This window comes from Colias eurytheme, chromosome 3, assembly GCF_061535395.1.
Source record: "Colias eurytheme isolate Ceu_HAF_F1 chromosome 3, ilColEury1 Martin Lab GWU primary, whole genome shotgun sequence".
NCBI classification, from domain to species: Eukaryota; Metazoa; Arthropoda; class Insecta; order Lepidoptera; family Pieridae; genus Colias; species Colias eurytheme.
In genome coordinates this window covers 4,810,493-4,829,688 of record NC_142982.1, presented here as the reverse complement: position 1 = coordinate 4,829,688, position 19,196 = coordinate 4,810,493, and the positions used below count along the sequence as shown (strand labels likewise).

The 19,196-nt window shown below is 37.4% G+C and overlaps 2 protein-coding genes across 7 annotated transcripts in view; one reads left to right on the top strand and one right to left on the bottom strand.

Annotated features, from left to right (window-relative positions):
* LOC149909522 (S-formylglutathione hydrolase) overlaps positions 1–19,196 on the top strand; it is a 120,820-nt gene that overhangs the window by 45,645 nt on the left and 55,979 nt on the right. The gene's annotated exons all lie outside the window — the stretch shown is intronic.
* On the bottom strand, positions 16–18,661 carry Rim (Rab3 interacting molecule). 6 transcript variants are annotated; one of them, XM_090119553.1, is made up of 22 exons: positions 18,483–18,661; positions 14,636–14,840; positions 13,783–14,269; positions 12,850–12,932; positions 10,891–11,107; positions 10,289–10,453; positions 9,734–9,870; positions 9,329–9,574; positions 9,107–9,244; positions 8,731–8,889; positions 8,441–8,518; positions 8,090–8,195; positions 7,164–7,294; positions 6,978–7,086; positions 6,220–6,406; positions 4,097–4,224; positions 3,871–4,017; positions 3,588–3,732; positions 1,696–1,858; positions 1,143–1,340; positions 394–528; positions 16–311 (listed from the first exon to the last, which is right to left on the bottom strand). In XM_090119553.1, the coding sequence occupies exons 1-22, from the start codon at positions 18,590–18,592 to the stop codon at positions 309–311; spliced, it is 3,477 nt and encodes a 1,158-aa protein (XP_089975679.1). In that variant the 5' UTR covers positions 18,593–18,661; the 3' UTR covers positions 16–308. The 6 variants fall into 6 exon arrangements, 5 of the variants coding, with proteins under 5 accessions (XP_089975679.1, XP_089975675.1, XP_089975676.1 ...); XM_090119549.1 differs by lacking the exon at positions 12,850–12,932 and adding an exon at positions 11,472–12,004; XM_090119550.1 differs by lacking the exons at positions 3,588–3,732; positions 12,850–12,932 and adding exons at positions 2,921–3,032; positions 11,472–12,004.

Sequence of the window (19,196 nt, the reverse complement as noted above, 5' to 3'; positions counted from 1 at the left end):
AATAATACACACACGTTCGCATTTGGCTTTTAATACTTAATTACATTATCGAGTACACTATACATTTCCCTTGCTATAAAATGCTAACTATTTATAACTCTGGTAGGCATTCCGAAAGGAAAACAAATTAAAAAATTACAATTACAACTTTCGTTTTATAGAAAATTTCCTATGTTCGTGACATATTTTTGCAGTTTATAATAATATTAAAGCAGTATCACTAGATGTATTATTTGGACAACTTTATATATCGTTTTAATATTTTTATTGATATTGTTCACCGACAGCACGTCAGCGATGAACCACAGTTACTGAAACAAATAAAATTGCATTTAATATATATTTACTTAACCAAATTTAAATATTACTATAATAATTTTATACGTTACTTACCAAAGACGTTGTTCCGAAGAGTTTGTACCATCCAATGACAATGTTGGATAAATTGAGATCATCTAACATAATTTGGGCCACACCCATGAACACCTTTTTGCCTTCTATGCGGCCGTAATCGCCCCATACAGTGACCTATAACACAATTTACATTTACTGTTATTGTTTGTATGATTAACACTGAAGACCTATGGGATTTTTTAAGTTGAACTTGAGTCAAACCTACGATTGTGATTTTTGTGTTTATTAAAGATCTTGTGTCATTAGGGATTTCTTTTTACTTTACTGCAAACGCAAAATTTTTCGAAAAAATTACATTAATAAGATGCAGAAGAAACATTACTACATGCACATTTTAATGTTAAAAATTGGTTGTCTGTAAAGTCGGTTTACTGACGATCGTTGAACGTGACAACGTCCGATTGTGCTTCTTTGTCGCTCGTTCCGCGCTCTCGCTTGCACTTCAAGCCTTTCATGGAACGCCTCAGAGCGAGGTAACGCCGCATGAGTCATGTTTTTTCGTGCGTGCAGCCGGCTCTATCGAATTATAAGACGTTATCACGTCAAAAGAAAAGGTGCAAAAGGCACTCACTTGCAAAATGCACCCCTTGAAGTTCTCACGGAACGTGAGCGTCTGTGGGTACAGTGGGTCGAGTGTCCGTCGCGCGGTGTTAGTCTTGGATTTGGAGATACAGCACTTGTCGAACCAAAACACAAACATTGCTAAATCCCGCGCAAAAGGCACTCACTTGCAAAATGCAACCCTTGAAGTTCTCGCGGAACGTGAGCGGCTGCTGGTACAGTGGGTCGAGGGTTCTCCGCGCAGTGTTGGTCTTAGCCTTGGCGATACAGCGCTTGCCGCTCACCAGGTACACCTTGACGTAGGGCGCGGGTAACGTGCGGCTGCCTTGCCGCGCTTGTAGCCCGCGAGCGCGGATCACTTCGACCTAAGATTGAAGAATTGGATTACGTGAAAATATGTGGCGAGGTGGAAAGTAAAGGAATAAAATCCGAAGCTTTTCGCTTTCGAAGATGATTTTGAATAAAAATCACCAAAAGTTGAGATAAACAGTGAAGAAACAGTCAAATTAACCGTCTCGTGAATAAGCAGAATATAAGAAAAATGTTGTAATGTTTGCTTTGAAAAAATATGTTTCCAACTATAAATACATTTTATAAAAGAAGATGTACGAATTATTTGTTAAAATCATGTTTAAATATTGTTTAAAAATAATATTTTTTGAGAATGTAAGAAATGTCTGGATTGAAAAAAGAACAAATATTTCTTATTCACAAAATTACCTCGAGGAAGCCCTTTTGATAGCACATAGACAGTTGCACGTCGCCCAACGTCGGCGCGCCCAGTAACTGTCGTCCGACAAGTTGGCCCGGCCCCAGACCGTCTATGAAGTCTGACAGACCACCTCCATCCGATGAACTGGATCCCCGCATTCCGGGAGACCATCTGCGATTATTTACAAATTAATGAATAGATTCAAAACTATTGATAATATAACTATTGAGAAATATTCATTCAGAGGACACACAGATTCACAGAGAAAATAGGAAAGCTAGAATATTAAGGGGTAAATTGACACTTACAGCTTTTTATTATGTATTCATTTATTTCTGATAGTGTTCTTATTGAAGGTCGAGTTAAAAGCAAGAAGTTTTTACTGTTGGTCTATTCTATTAACTACGGGAAATGTACGTAGGGTACAAAGTAATTATTATACGAATAAACAACATTGATACAATAGTGATGAAGAGGGCGGTAGTTCAAAGTAATAAGAAATAGTTCCTGTTTTTATATGAGACACAAGGAGAGGGGCGCAAATATTTAAGTTCAAACATGGAATATTTTCTATATTTAATATAATATTAATTAAATATTTGTTGTTATATTAATTATAATATTTGGCCCTGGGATTGAAAAGATAAGTGAAAAAATGAAAGATTGGTTGAGGATAAAGTAAGACAAAAAGTTATTATTAGTTCCATCGGAATTCTTTTTAAATAGGTGATAAGCAAATTGCATGATTTGACTTACCTAAATCCCCTTATGTTTCATATTGCTACAGATAATACAGAAATCTAAAGTGAGGTAACGGTTGGAGCATGCATATCTTAACATATATTGTTTTCATGTATAGAGTGTATGAGATTAATGATGTTATTTGAAGTGCGAAGTCTGTAAAAAGCCGTTCATTTAAAATTGACCAATCACAATCGTGCATACGGAACATTAAGCAATTATACAACTCTCACTCAGAACACATAAAATTGTCGAAAGCGAACCGTCACTGTACCTTTTAACGCGCAAAGTAACTTCCAAGGTGTACTGCCTATGCGTATAGCGAGAGGCTCGTGCGATAAAAATACAAATGTAGAAGTAAAAACACCGATACATGGCAACATGCGTAAAAGACGAAGGCATAAAGAGGGTAAAGTAGAAGACGTCGAGCAACATCGATGAGCACAAAGTAAGAGATCGTCTGCACGGAACGGAGCGGACGAGGCGACTTACGAGGATCCCTCCGAGCTACATATGGAGACGAGGCTGGAGGACACCTCGTGCGAGCGCTTGAAGCTGGTCACCACGTTGCTGGAGCGCTTGCGCCGCGCGCCGGCCCCGCCTTCTACGCGGTAAGCGCGCAACCGAGCGGCGGGATGCCAACACAAAACATTCAGTACCCGCACACATATTGCGTTCCATTTACACAATGCATTTATATTTGGGAACTTGGGATAGTTTTCAATTAAATCACCTTACTATTCATGATGTTAAAATAATTGTATTAATTTAATTAAAAATGTTGCTCTATTTGCTGGATTAGAAATCAACGCCTGCTACGATGTGCAAATAATAATGGCGGTTCTGCCTAAATACGAGGCAGCTTCTCATTGCAACATTATCGTTAAAATTATATCGATTGTTTAACTAGGTATCTACTTTTTTAAATTACTTTTTTACCACTAAAAGCACTACGTAGCTGATTTTACAAAGCGACATGGCGCACACAAAATGTTTCGATGGATGCATGTGGCATGCTGTATTTTGAGAAAGTTTCCCCTTATAATGTAAGTTATCAGGCGTCGATCTTAATTCAATCGACCGCCGATTCAATCGATAAATCTACCGCCACGTAAAACTTCACTATTGTGTCAATGTTGGCATTATTACAAATGCCAACCTGTCATCGTCGTTTTCACTGGAGGCTGAGGAGGCCCGGGACACTCCAGTGCCTCCCCTCAACTCACCGGGGACAACTTCTTCACTGCGTTGAACAGTAAACGAATTTTTTCCGCGTTTACCAAAACCTAACCTTCTTTTCCGTCCTGTCGATATTTTGTAAGTACATGATTAATTTACTTATGTATTATGAAGAACTTGACAGTTTAATTGTTATATTAACGGAACAGGTAAACAAGAAAAGAGAAAGAAGAAAACAAATCGACAAAAAGAAAGCATGTCACCTGTGGCGGATAGTTGAGATGTGGAATTGCTTTTCTTGCCCATACCCGGACCAAAATAGTCTCTTGGTTCTGCTTTCAACAAAGTATCGTCGCTAGCAGGCTCGTTTTCAGAAGTAGCACCAAGGGCCGTATCACTAAGACTGCCATCTAGAAAATAAATTTGAAACGTTTTATACATCCTAATTTAGTGCGATAATTCTACAAATAAGAATTTATCATATTTTACCTGCTTTTTCGTCAGGCGCATCAGTATTGCTTAGACTTCTCGTAAATTGTCCGCGTCTTGACTCTCGCCTTTCCAAAGTAGGAGGCTGGTTGTTATGTCGACCATTTTCTCTACCTCCATAATCATTGCTGCTTTGAGATCCCATTTCAACAAGTTTCTTCCGTTTATTATTTGCATTCGTCGTACATTGGGTGTCATCCACATTATCTTGACGTTGTTTTGTAGTCGGTTGGTTGTTATTAGTTTTTTCCGTTGCGTTGGTGACATTTGGAGGCGAGTGCGAATCAACAGGAGCGAGCGCGCGGTGAGGTGAGCCGTGATGTGGGGAATAAATTGTAGAGAACGAATTAGCTCTAGTACGATTATACTTTTCTACTTCGTGTTTTACATATGATGAATTGCGAGCATGCTTTGATTCTGATCTTACAGGTTCTTTGTATGGTTCATAATCTGGACTTGGAAAGGGAGAAAGGGAGTCAGGCGAGTAAAACTCCTGTACGGTGGGAATTTCGTTTATACATACTATGTTTGCCCGCTTTTTAAAGTTTGATTTCTTAGCCGGTACCATATCATCCCTGACATTTGGACTAATGTCAAAAATGTTACATTTGGAAATATTCTCGTATAAGTCTATAATATCATCAGGTGTTACTGGTTTAGCCGTCGTAGGCGACAATTTACTATAAAGTAATTGATCATATATATCCCTATAACCGATGTCCTCGTTTCCTAAGGTAAAATTAAGATGATCATACATTTCTGAATTTGGACTTATATCGACACTATTGAAGTATTCTCTGTATAATGCCTTGTGTTTATTATACCTTGTTCCATTTATTCTGCCAAGATCAAGAGATAAACACTTTTTTGGTAAGCTATCTGTCTTTGCTATGTATGAATTTTCGCTTAAATCGTGCTCTAAAATGTTAGCTTTTGGTTTGTCTACATTGACGTGTATCATTGTGGCTAAACTAGAATCACTACCGTATCCATGAAAATGGTCCGAATACATATCCTCAGTTAACTCGTCAGCAATAGTAGGTAATACATCTTGTGTGAAATACGGATCTTCATCAAATGATTGAAAATTAAAAGAACCTCGTAAATGTTTAAGCATTCGTAAATTTCTCTTTTTATGACTTCCATATCCATTTTTTACCTTATGCTCAACGTGATAATCCTTTAATAATTTACGATCAATTATAGAGCTTGAATAGTCCCGTAATCTGCTGTAAGGTTTATCAAAATAGGAACTCAGAGAAGATTTAACTACCTTTCCAATATCAGGGAGAATTGTAAAATTGGGATATTTTATATGATTCTTGTTAAAAAGATTACCGACGTAACATTTACTGTATTCATTATATTTTTCATCGTATTTAGGGTCTTTTAATATGCTTTCATAGGCTTTAAAGCTATCTTTTAAACTAGCACCTATTGAATGGCTACGTTGTAGTGCTGGGTATAGGCGATGATTAAATTGTCTTCTTGTTATAGATGAATAAGGATTATTGAGTCTATCAAAATCGGGTACGTACTTTCTACTAGTCAAGGTACTCCAAGGGCTGTAAATGGATCGGAAGGGGATAGTAGGTGATATGAAGGTATCTGTAATGAAGCTATCACAAGAAGAGGATTTAATAATAGGACGAAAGATCCGTTTGCGGCTGTAAAATTATACACGAAATGAATGTTAACATGCAGAAATAAGGGTATTATAATAAGTCAATTATGATGAATCGCAAATTTCAAACAAAAAATAAAACACTTAGTTGAGATCTCATTTGAGACAAAATTGTAATGTGCATGCAGTAATTACTACTCTATATAAATAGATATGGTTTGTAAGTAATAAATATACAAAATTTACAAGAAATCATTGCCATTTTTAAGTGGTCCTATACATTATGATTATAAAATTATCCATTCGTATTTACATATATCAAATTGAAATATTGTGTGATTTGAAAAAAAAATAGCATCGTCAAAGTTGATAATGCGAGTGTTATTCTATTGTTCCACACTGCATTTAGATGCTAATACATGTCTACAAGAAGCCATAACGTTTCACGCGTTCGGAACGAATAGTGAGCTAACTAAAGACGCTAAGTTAAAGACGTTACCTTAACATGCGCGTGGGGCGCGGTCGCTCGGACTGCGTGCTGAACGCGCTGGACGTGACGGACGCGACGGACTCGATGTCGGAGTCGCCGGCGGCCGCGTCGGGCGACAGCCGGCGGCGAGGCGCCCAGCCGCCGCCGCGCGACGCCAGCTCCGAGTCCGAGAGCCCTGCGTAGTGCCTTTCCCAACCTAAGCGATTGTGTACATTATACGCCCTATCGCTTATGCTGCCTCGATACTTTAATTGTTTTTGGCTACTTAGTTCTTCATGGGCTATTTACATATTATGGATTGAAATCTTAGTAAGGATTATTAAGACATGTATGGACAACAATTATTACTAAGAAGAAGCTCTATTATTAGAGATAATATATCCTGGAAGAATTGTTACTTATAATATATTATGTTCTAATCAACTATACACTAACACTACAAAAGCGAAGCTTTTGTTATGGTGTCACGTTTAGTATGTACCTACTTTGTTACTTTCATTACTTCATTAGTTACACAGATACTGAAATGTTATACACATTTAATATGATGTGGTAAACGATGAAGGATTATGAAGATTGAATCCAAAACAATTGTTCTTATCTATTTTTTTATATCCTAGAATCTAAAGTGTCACATGAATTCATTTTTTAATTTAAGTAAATGAGTCATTTTATATTTCGCGATTCTTCCGTAACGACACTTAGCAATTCCTACTGAAACATCTGTGTATGGTGTAAGTATGATGTATGAGTGTTGGTGTATTGACCTTGTGGCGTGCTGCGGTAGGTGAGTGTGGCGCCAATATGATGCGGGGCGATCCACTTACGTTCTTCGAGATCCGCCGACACCTGTGCTCGCATCGCCCTTTGTGTATTCTGTTTTAAACCATTCAGTCATGTATTATCTCATCGAGTCATATAAAGACTAAAGATCGATTTGTAGATATAAGTACCTGATGAGGAATCTGTGGGAGCTGCCGTTTCTTTGGGCTGGTCGTAGGTGTCGCGGTTGCAGAGCGAGATTGAAACCGAGGTGCATAAGCATGAGTCGGAAACCGTGCGCCATCACCCCGATCTTCACATACTACGTTTAAATTTAAATTATTCACTTATGTTACTTGTAATCTAAATATTTGTGATTTAATTCAAATTAAAGCTATTTTATATGCTACGACTGCTCATTATCATTGGCGGAAACTAATTTTTAACAGAGTTTCACAAGGTCTATGGCGACAATATGAAATTAATATGAGTAGAGCATAGTTTTGAGAGTATTATTTAAAAGTTATGTAAAATAAAAAATTGAAACAAACTTACGAAGGTTACCGTTGAAATAGAAATCGGATAGCTGATTGAAATGACATGCAGTTTCAAAATATTTAAATTTATGGTATCGCTAAAATAAAAATATTAAAAATCATAAGATTATGGCTACGAGATAATATAAAAATGAGTCAATAGCGTGCTTACATTAGGTTAGGAAAAGGACGGAACAAATGTGAAATAAAAAATGTGAAGGAAGATTAAATAGTAGGTGAGAGTAAAGTGGTGATGAACGCGACAAGTTTAATTCTTGAGTGTTCCGTGCGGGGTCAGTGCCCGCTCTTATACAGTCCAGCTAAATCGCTGGAGAAATTCACAATTTCTGTAGAAGCGACGCTTTGAGCGTATGTTTCTATCGTAACAATATTGTTAAGTCGTGTTGATTTCTGAAATTAATCATACAAAGTATCGCTTATACGAAATCTACATCTTATTAAGTCACATTTTCATTAGCACTGTTTTTCTACATTTATATGCGTTTAAACCTTGAATTATTTAGTCAAGTTTCGTACTCGAGGCTTAGAGTTAGGTGGTATTGGAAAAGTTCATGGAAGACCTGTATAGCGGTAAGCGTCCCTGTCGTTGGGCGGCGAGAGCGAGCGGCGCGGCGACACGCTCCGCCCGCCGGCCGCGGATTGCGACCGCGCTACGTATCCAGGACCCTGCATAATATAACACTGTACAATTTTCTCTGATGTAGAAAGGCCTGTTTTTTCGTTTCGTACAATTTTAATTGCTATTATAAATGACATAGTATGAAATTCCACATATCTCAATGTGCATAGAGAGAAGTAGATTGTAAAATAATAAAATAACAGATAACGTCGTGGTATGACTTCTGTCACAATTTTTTTTTCCGATTTTCTTATTTTGTAGTACTAAATGTTAATAAGATCGAGTAACTTACCCTTTCTCTGGCCATACCAGCAGTGCGCACTCGTCCGGCCGGGGACATATCCCGTCTGCTGTAACGAGTGCCATCGATCTGTGGTTGAATAAATACATAAGAATCTTTCTTGGAATATAAAATGACTATAATAGCTTTTTTACAAATGCAATAACTTGAAGATAAGATATTGCCATGCCGGTACCATTTAAAGGTGGATATCCTAAAATAAGACTAATTTTAAGTTGTAATCTTATCAATTAAGGTCTAGTCTAAAGTTGCAAATTATATAAGCATTAGAGAGTTCTTACCTCATTTGGTGGAGGTGGACTAGAGCTTGAAGCCAGACTAGACAAGGAGTGATGCCTCCGCAGGTCGCATTCACTGGGAGTGTCCGAGTCAGAAAGTCGCGAAGTAGATGTGGATGGTGGCGATAGGTGCTCTCCATCCGCCTCGTCTTCACGGTACCTCTGTTTTTTATACAATTAACTTACATACAAAGAACAGAAATAATAAAGTATTTAAAAGATAAAACAAAGCAATAACTATACTATATTTGTCCGGCTTTCCTGCAAAATTCATGCTTTTGATCAAAACATCATTTTTAAACTCTGATTTAATCTGAAAATTGTATTTCTAATCAAGGGCTTTAATTGCATTTCTATTGTTTAAATAATAAATACTTACACCAAACCCAGCGAATTCATCATGCGGTTTCAATTTGTACCAATTTGGTTCATGATTCATCACCATACTGTCAAGGTCTAAAAGAACTTCTCCAAGGAAGTCATTTGGTCCATAACGATTTAAATCCCAAACTGTAACCTATAAAATAAAGACACAATAAATAAATAAAAAAAAACCGGCTCAGTTATACATTTTAAAATTACAGTTCTAAAATATTTTTACCTCCAAACGTCTCTTCTTAATATCCGAAATACGTATGCCACAATAAACGAACGTTTGATTCCATCTCGGTTCCAAAGTATTAGCAAGGGTCTTGGTTCTACGTTTGCTCTTTTCGCTCTTGTCTGGTAGGAGGAAAATTTTTGCATAAGGGCACCGTGGAGAACCGTCAGTTCGAGGGCTTAGCCCACTAGCTGATACCACTGTGACCAGAAGTTGGAGTGCCGATATGTCGAAATACACTTTGAGCTAGCAAATAAAAAAAATTGGTAGATGAAAAAAACATGTAAGAGCATATTTTTAATAATTGAGTAAAAATTTGATTCTATTCTCTGTTAGAATTTATTGCATACAGTATTGTCATTCTATAACTTATACATTTATTGTCAAAAATCAAATGATATTCACCTGTATTCGACCAGCAACATTAGCACTATGATTGTTTTGTCTCGCGTTCCGTCGACGGCCGTGTGCATCGGGTGATCCGGGCGACGTCACCAGTACGCTTGGCTTTTCGCCGCCACCCAGAACCTCCGTGTATACTTCTAAAGTAGAATTAAAATTGTACATAATTAATTCGTATCGTATGTGTGGCAGTGATATTAGGGGTATCTAATGTTGATATTGTGTATTTCGTCTCTGGTTCTATATATGGATAGTGTCATGAACATTAGATATTTATTCCTTCTGAATGTTGTTACCAACTTTTTTAAAAATCAATAAGTATGAATTGATTGATTTAATTAATCACAAATGTTTAATCAGTGTAACACAGATAGCAAGTAACGATTGACACAACTTTTAATGATAGTGAACATTGCAAAAAAATGCATTGCATGCAAGTGATGTAATATAAATTGTTGCGATTCCTTGTGAAAATATTGAAAGTTATATTTTCACGAAGAATCTGTTATTCTTACAAAATGAATACGTGTACCTAATATAAGTCCGAACGGCGGTTACCTTTATGGGTTCTCCAAGGTTGCGCAAGGAGTCTAGCGGAAGCCAAAGGGCGAGACACGACGAGCTCAACATGTGTGTCGTGTTTGCTGTTAGCCACCACTGCTGCCACATCGTCAGCACTTCGGCCTTGTAAAGGAACCCCGTTCCATTGCAACACTTCATCGCCTATTGAAGTACATGTGTGAATTGTTTATGGGTCACCAGAAATTTATTCTTAATAGAATAGCCATCAAGATATTATTATATCGAATATATTTTAAATTTTAGTAGTAAGGGACCGCTTACCTACCAGTAGTCTGGTAAAAAAAAGTTTTCTATAACTGATTGAATTGGGAATTTATTCTACTATACTATATGTACTAAAATAAGTTATTGAGACTACTCAAAGAAATATATGTTGAATAACTATTCCTTATCAACTAATAATTTCTTTGAACAGCACTGAACTCAATGCGAGCCCAGCCGCTGAAGCTAGACCTTATTTACTTACTTACTAGAGTGGCGCAGGGACCCAAAGTGAGTCTTGGCCTTAGACCTAGATTAGAATAATTTTTTTGATTTGACTAAAAGGATTATAATATTAAATGGAAATACTTATTAACCTATTCTTAGCTGTCCTTCTAAATCTGCAATAGATCCTTTTTTGACCTTCTCCACTATAGCTCCTCTTGTGCCATCTGGTAGCATTTTACCACCAACGACTTTCAAGCCGAGAATAGCCGCAGACGAGTGCGAGCTTCCTTCCACTATGCTCTTCCGTAGCACCATGTGACCGACCATGCGAGTGCCATCCGTAGACACTTGCCAGTTTAACGGAAACTATTGCAGAAAACAAAGAAGATATAACAAATGGACGACGATGTAAAAGTATCGAAGGTTAAGTCTACAGAAAACAGCAATACTAGCATATATGCAACGCACAATTAAGTTAACAGTCATGCCGAGTAATGCAAACATGCCACAGCCAAACAGAGGTACGTTCATATTTACAATGCTATTGAACAATTTTCATGAACTCATGTATGTAAGAAATTATAATATGGATAACGTATTGTTTCCAGTAATTTTGTTTAGAAAAGTGGATGAGATTTAGGAAGCTTTTCCTATTAACGTAATTGTGATAAGTATTTACTTTGTTTAGACTTTATGTGAAAGCAAGCTAGAATGTAGCCATTTAGTGTACCTTAGGGCACTCGCCCCTGTTAGAATCTTCGCTGGACGTAAAAGTGCTAGACGTGTCGATGCCTGAATCTTTTGTAGCAGAGTCTTGACTCGTTTGTCTTTCAGATTCCCACCGCAAAGAGGCCCAATCGTGTGGGACGACTGAAGAGTCCCGGCCTCCTCGGGGAAACGTCGCTGCCCCTTCGTGTCCATCGAATCTAACAGTTTTTTTTCTTCTTTCAGTAAATCTTCTATTATCGACAGAATCTTCCCACAGATAGGCGCTTTTATATACAGCCCGGTCAGATGTATGCGCTTCGTCTCTCACGTAAGGACGCAAGTACGAACTCTCCCCTTCGTCACGCGTGCGCCACCGACAATCTGTGACCGAGTCAAAACTACGTCCACCGGTAGGCACTGTGGCAGTGTCGAGTACTCCGCTCCCCTCGGGTATGTATGAGGCCGGCGAATGATTAGCTAAATTGTAATAGTTGTTTGCAGCCACGTTGGAGCGAAGATGAGGGTTTCGAAGTGAAGCACACGCCTCTAGATCTCCTATGAACGATATCATATGGATAGCATCGCGATTACACGCCAATTTGGCTTGCGCCTTGTCTTGCGAGCCCGTACGCGCCCGGATCCAATATCGCTTAGTGTTAGCCGATTACTTTTATGTTTTGCCATATTTATATTCTAATTGCAGAATAAGACAAAATGTAATTTTGTATTCAAACGAGGCAATGGCGTTCCTTTGAGCGTCAAATAATATAATGCAATCGAAGCAGTGTTGATGCATAAGCGAAAGGAAAGTGTGACAAATCATCCCAGTCATACAAAAACATACGAACATAACGAATATACACTTCCACCAAAACTAACATTTTACATGTCACCATATGTTACACTCTTCTTTTCGCTCCCAACATGCTTTTGCTCAAACCAGATCTTTGAATTTATTTCATTTTTTTTTAATTACTAGATACTATATTACGAAACAACAAGTAAATCGATGATAGCCATTTAAATTACATTTCTTATTTAATTTGACAACAAAGAATCTGATTTAAGCAACTTTAAGATGAATGCGCATTAGACTTTGGTTACTTTAAATATATCAGGAAACTGAGATATGCTTTAAAATAATTTCTAGAGAAGTATACAAATCAACAGACGTAGTAATGCCAAGGTTTAATGCGCCCTCACCCACATTAACGATTTAAACAGACATTTGAAAATGGAAGAAGTATGGGCAATTAGAGAATCAACAGCGACCACAGATGGTAGACCAAAGACGTACATATCAGACGACGAAAACGATTAAGGAAAATATTTGTGTATCAAACATCTAACGTTCAGCAGTAATTACAACAAAATTATTGTTCCGATAGAAATCTTCTCACCGATAAAAATTTATTCATTTTCTCGTCTAATATTGCTTGGCGCTGTTTTCTTGCGCCACCAGGGCAGCTCCTATCTTTATTACCTGCAATGTAAACAGTAGATGGGGTGATGATTAGGTGGCTCGGGCATTGACGTAACCAGCGAATGTTCTTGGGTGGGCGAGACGAGCCAGTGGTGAAGGGGCGGGATGGGGTCCGTTCTTGTGACTAAGACTAGCTTCCGAATAGGCCAAAGTTACTTTTATTACATCAGTTTTCTACCTAATATTATACATAATTGAAATCTTAGTTTATGTATTTATTACAAATGTCCCTTCCCGTCCCTTCTACGCTTCTAGGCTAGACCGGGCGCGTACGCGCTGTGCGCTAGACTTTGACAAAAAGACTGTTAGCCATTCAATAAATTACTATTAACTTGAATCGAAGCGCGTATCTCCAACTATTTGTCAAGTTAGTTATTCTAATCATTTTTCTTACATTTTAAACTGATCTAAACAGCTGTCTATATCTGTAAATAACAACTAATATAATAAAGTATAATGATGCAACTAATTTGTAAAAAACCTACGATTTTATAAGTAAATGATTTAATATAAATAACACTATTTTACCGCTAAGTTCAATGTCTAGATTGATTTATGTAAATAAAATGTGGCCTTTTTATTTAAATTAAATAATATTTTACCTGAAAGTGCCTGAAAGGACTGACTGAAATTGGAAACCTCGCACGGAACACCTTTACAATTGCATAATGTTAGGAACGATTATGAGTGATTTTAGTTGGTATTTATTGTTTTTGTGCATGGTTTACTAATTGATTTGTAGTGTAAAATGTATTGAAATGTTGTGTAGGATGAACAAAACCCTTGGCAAGGATTCGTGACAATCCGGAGAGGTTTGGACGGTGAATGGAAAGCGGGTTGGTTCACTCACCGCGATCGCGATACTCGTCGTTTTCGTCGGAAACACATTCTGGCACTTCATCGTCGGAGGACGAGGAGCGAGGCGGCAGCGGCGGGTGCACGCCTGCTCCGTGGGGCAGTGGCAACAACTGCGATTGTGGCAGCGGTGCGCCTAGATCGTCTATTCCGTAAGGCTTTTGTCTCGGATGGACGAGGTGTGGATGTGTTCTCGACAGTCCCTCCAATTCCCCATAGCATTTCGCCTCTTGTTGGCTGTACTGACGTCGGAGGGCGCTTCCAGATCTCTGTAACGGTTGGTTCTCTTTTTCTGCCGCACTGTGCGCTCTTTCAAGTTTAGGTCTTTTATCTAATGTTGCATCTACCTGTGGTGGTAAATTTCTCATATCCGACTCCATTCTCCAAAGCATGGAATCTTGACCGGCACTTTTGTGAATCCATTGCCCGGTTTTCGATAAGAGCTCTTGCTTTTTACGACAGAGAATACAGACCCAAATTACCTGTAAGGTGATGTTGTAATACAAGAGGTAGAGTTTATGACTTTGTATAAAATATTAATTATTAAAATGTTATTTACAAGTGCATATAAATGACACAGATCTAACTAGGCTTTAACGAAATAAATTAATATGATGTATATCATGCCTTGCTAACAAAGATTTCTCTACTATCAGTTTACCTACTATTTCCAAAAAAAGGAATGGTATTTTGTTATTTGCTGTCCGTCCCAGGTTGAAGATCCAATTCCAAGTGTATAAGTATACTATTATTCCTATTAACTAATTTTAATAATTTATGTGACAGAAGCGGATTATTCACTTCTGAAATAATAGTTAACATTGAACTGTGCATGCACTGAACCAGACCTTGTTAGATCGCAAAGTAACTTTTCCCCCGCAGCGAGCGCAGCATCGAACGCGACAGTAGTGGCAGGAGTGACCGACACCGTCCGCAAACTTCGTTTTTAAGCAAATGTGGCATGTAGCAGCCAACTCAACGCCAGCTGCACGTTGCATCTCATTCCTTGTACGAATCGTTTGCTCCAAAACGGCTACTTCGTCTTGTTTCCGTCTGAATAGGGAAAAAAATTACATAATAAATGATTATCATGACTATCTACCCAATTCCCTCGGGTTTGATTGATAGAAAAAAAAATTGTCTTCATTGGCGTAAGTGGGAAACGTTTATTCCATATTTAATGGTAAACAATTATAGCAAGTGCACTATTCACCTTGTTTTTCGCGTATTTGGACCAGACGTAATCATAGGGAAGACAAATGTATGGATAGTGGTTCGCTTCAACACTCGTATACGAATGTTTCGCCGAATCTGTCTAATTACTAGACTCTAGTATCTAATAGGTACTAGTGTAGTATTATAATATCTGTGTTCGAATATATGCTGTTTTCAACGCGAATACCCAAACGAATACCGAATACGAAAGTGTCAATGCACCATAACACATTGGATAAATCATTTGTCCAATCCTATTCACTGACCTCCTAGTTGTTTCATGGTCTTAAGGCGTCAGCAGGCGTCTGACCAATTTTTTTTTGTAATCTTTCATATATATTATCTTGATAAATTTTTACTTTATCGAGAATCACGATGAAATCAATTACGTACCCACACCATTTTTGGTGTATCAGACACATTAATCTTTTTTTTATATTATTGATTATAATTTTGTCATATCTTAAAGGCGGCTTGATTTTTAATTTCGCTTCACTTTCAATTAATACAAGTTTTGTTTGATAAACCTATTTTTACTTTTGATCTTCTTTACTTGTAATTTTCTGAAATGCATAAGTATAATAAACTACGTTCTTATCAAATAAAAATCAATTTAATCCAACTCAACACATTTTAAAATACTTTAAAATATTAATAACTACTTATTTATAATTTAGTAACAAAGTACCAAACTACCTTTTACTATATTGATTGGCATTGACAAAAAAATTATAACCATTTTAGAAAGATGAATTTATATATTACTAGCGGTCCGTCCCGGCTTCGCCCGTGGTACATATTTACGTTTTCTCAGGTCAGGTGGGGTAAGAGGGTCACTGGGGGAAGAGGGCCTAGAGACCATAACTAGTAAACCGAAGCGTTTATGACTATGTACTTTCCGTCGATAAAAAAGTGAAGGCGAATTAGTTTGAGCGGTTTTGAGTAGATGTCGCTACGTAGCACAGACATCACAAAAAATGTAAACAAATTTGACAGTTGCGAATTCGGCTAACACCAAGTTGGCTCGTTTTTTTGCGAACCCATATTTTAGTGATAAAAGTGTGCTAGAAATATTTTAAATATACTGATACACGGAGAAAACTGTAAGTATTTCTTTTATTAATCATTTTAGTTAAGAAACAACTAAATATTGTGAGTTTCTTTCGCTTGAAAATCCTAGACTTCAAAAACAATAGCTGGGGTAAGAGGCTCACTATTGACGGTGAAAGAGGAACATATGTTTCTCTTCCCCCGTGTGAGGGGTGACCAACATTTTGATTAATTTATAATTATATGTGGATAAAATGAAAAGAAGTGACTGACTGTTCTGAACCTATTACAATTTTAAATTATAACTAAAAATTTCTCGCTCATGTGTTTTTTTTATATTTTTTTTTATTTAATAGGCGGGCAAACAAGCATACGGATCACCTGATGTTAAGCGATTTCCGCCGCCCATGGACATTCGCAACTCCAGAGGAGTCACAAGTGCGTTGCCGGCCTAAAGGATTATGCCTCCTGAGTCCTGTGCCAGTAATTACTTCAGGGCCTCATCTCACCACCAAACCGGAACACAGTGATGCAAGCACCACTATTCGCCAAGTTTCGCTAAGTTCGCCTGTCTCAAAATCCCAGAAATTCCAAAGAATTTCTTTAGGATCAAGAAGATCATTTATATTTTTAACTGACTTCTTAAAAAGGAGAAGGTTCTTAATAGATGAATTAAAATACTGATTCGCAATATTGATCTCATCACATAGTGCCATTGTTATTTTTAAAGAGTAACTAACTAGGAAAACTAGTTAGGGACAGACTGTTTACCATTACTATGTATGATTAAATAAAAATAGAATTATAACTAGTCGACTTCTTTTTAGTTTGCCACCCCTGATCGAACCTGTATGTCCCTCTTACCCCGAATTGATGTATTCTTGTTTTTTATTCCAAATTATACCTTATTTCATCGACATTAAGATCTAATATTGACCAAAGACATTCTATCTACAAATTAACGAACATTTAGCAACGAATATTTTAATTCAAACTCCAATCTTAGGAAATACAATGACTGTCCCTCTTACCCCTTGTAAGGGGGAAGAGGAACGATTACTCAATCTTGACATTAATGTCAATATCTTCGTAAGAACTGTTATTAGAGTAATGACATTTAGCCTACGGGAAGCTAATACATAAAGGTAAGTTCTGTGTGTTTCAAACATCTTAAAAAGCTATAAATGTTGTTCCTAGCAGTCAAAATATTTTACTGAAAATGAAATATGTTCCTCTTACCCCACCTGACCTTACATAAAAACCATCCTCGTACTTCAAGGAATATAATAAAAAAAGAATTATCGAAATCGGTTTAGCCGTTCTCGAGTTATGCGCTTACCAACACATTTTGCGATTCATTTTTATATATAAGATAATCGTTGTAGTTTGGTAATTATATTAATTATTGGAATTTATAGTCGTCACTTGAATTACTGTAACAAAGACTGACTTTTAACTAAGTTGCGCAGTCACCTTCCCAAAGAATGAATTTAATTCAAAATAATAGATATTAAAAATTAATCCGAGTTACAAACATACAGGTGAAGCTAATATAAAGCGACGCGAAGGGAAATTCGGTCAAATGAGGATTCAAAAAGCCGATAAATCTTGTAGGAAGCTAAAAAAGAAGGCATCTAATCCAATCCCGTTTGCATCTCTCTATGTCTCGTAGTTGTTGAAAAATTACTTGTGTGCGCATTTCAATACTATGTTACCGCATAAAATCAGTAAGTAGGTCAGAATCAGATCTTGAGATCTACTCCCAGCTACTGACAGCAGAAACTGCTAATTTTTGGTTAAATATTTTATTCATTATGAAGATTCCCATTGTTACATTCTAAATTGCATGTATATAATTAATATTTTCTACTGTACCCATAATTTCCGTCATAACGCCCATATCCACAAAATAATAAATAATTTCAGTTCCAATAGATACATGATGGCACTGTGTCGGTTTAAAAAAAGAAAAAAAGATTTACTTAATTTAATTTATTGCACACTGATGCAGTGCTGCGTCATTTTAATATAATTTATAGATATATAGTAATTGGACGGAATTTGACTAGTGAGATACTATTATGTTTCACGTTGGAGTCTATTAAAAGAAGATTAAAAGTATAAAATCACTTTCTAATATTATACTGGTTACGTTTAATCGATAATCGTTTATCGCTGTTCATGTAGTCTGAGCCCGATAAAAATGTAGCTGTAGATACACCTATAGGTACATTTAACTGATATAGGTACAGATGTGTCTATTAAAACACGAAAATGTTTTCGAATCGGATAACGCTGATTGTAGAATCAAGTCATATCTTACACATGATTATCCAAAGTAAGTAACATATGTTAATGAATTTAGTCCCTCCCTCATCGGTAAAGTTGAGTTAAAACAAGATGAGTTGACAATGGACAACTGGTGCACACCTCATTATCTCATGTTCGCGTTGTTCCTCTTGTCTTTGCCGCATAATAACGCCCTCGATGATGGCGCGCTCCTCGGGCGTAAGGTGCGATAGGTCTGGCATGTCGGCCATGGCGTGCGGCGGCGGCCGCGAGCGGTACGCGGGCCCGCCGCGTGCTGCGGTGCTGTGCCCGCGGCGCAACAACACGCGCTACTCTGTCAGAAGGTTTATTTAATAATGCCGGGAGGGCCAATAGCGGCCAACGCTATACTGACGTCAGCGGGAATATTGATCGCCATTCAGCAGTATTCCTTCTTTCTTAGACCCGCCCTAGCGCGCCGACGCCCGCCCTTTTCCGATTATATGCGTGCGCATATCTTTTAGAGACTATCAATAGCTGATGAGCGGTAACTTTAAAGAAATATTATAGTATAAACTTCTGAAAATAAACAACGTAACTAATATGAAAAAATGTTTTATTCGTTTCTAGTCACAGTCCAATGGGGGAGGGGTACATTCGCCTGGTAAATGATTCACACGATCATTGTGAAAAAGTGTCTTGACACCATCTCTCCAAGGGAATTTTTTAAAGCGTAGACGCATGTATTCATAGTCTCTACATTCGCCTTTCTCTGGAACATGGTGATTGGCACAAATAATCCCTTGAATAATAATAAGCGGAAATCCTACAAAGAACGTGAGGAATCTGTATTTCTTCCAGGAGTCTTTTTCATTA

Bases quoted from the DNA above. Each gene is read 5' to 3' on its own strand.
- Rim (XM_090119549.1), bottom strand. From the start codon at position 18,592: ATGGCCGACATGCCAGACCTATCGCACCTTACGCCCGAGGAGCGCGCC. The intron at 9,245-9,328 runs GTAAAAATATTT...TTTATTTTATAG, and splicing joins TTAAGAAGAGACGTTTGGAG to GTTACAGTTTGGGATTTAAA. The intron at 7,295-8,089 runs GTCTTCCATGAA...ATTTAAACGTAG, and splicing joins GGACGCTTACCGCTATACAG to TATGTGAAGATCGGGGTGAT.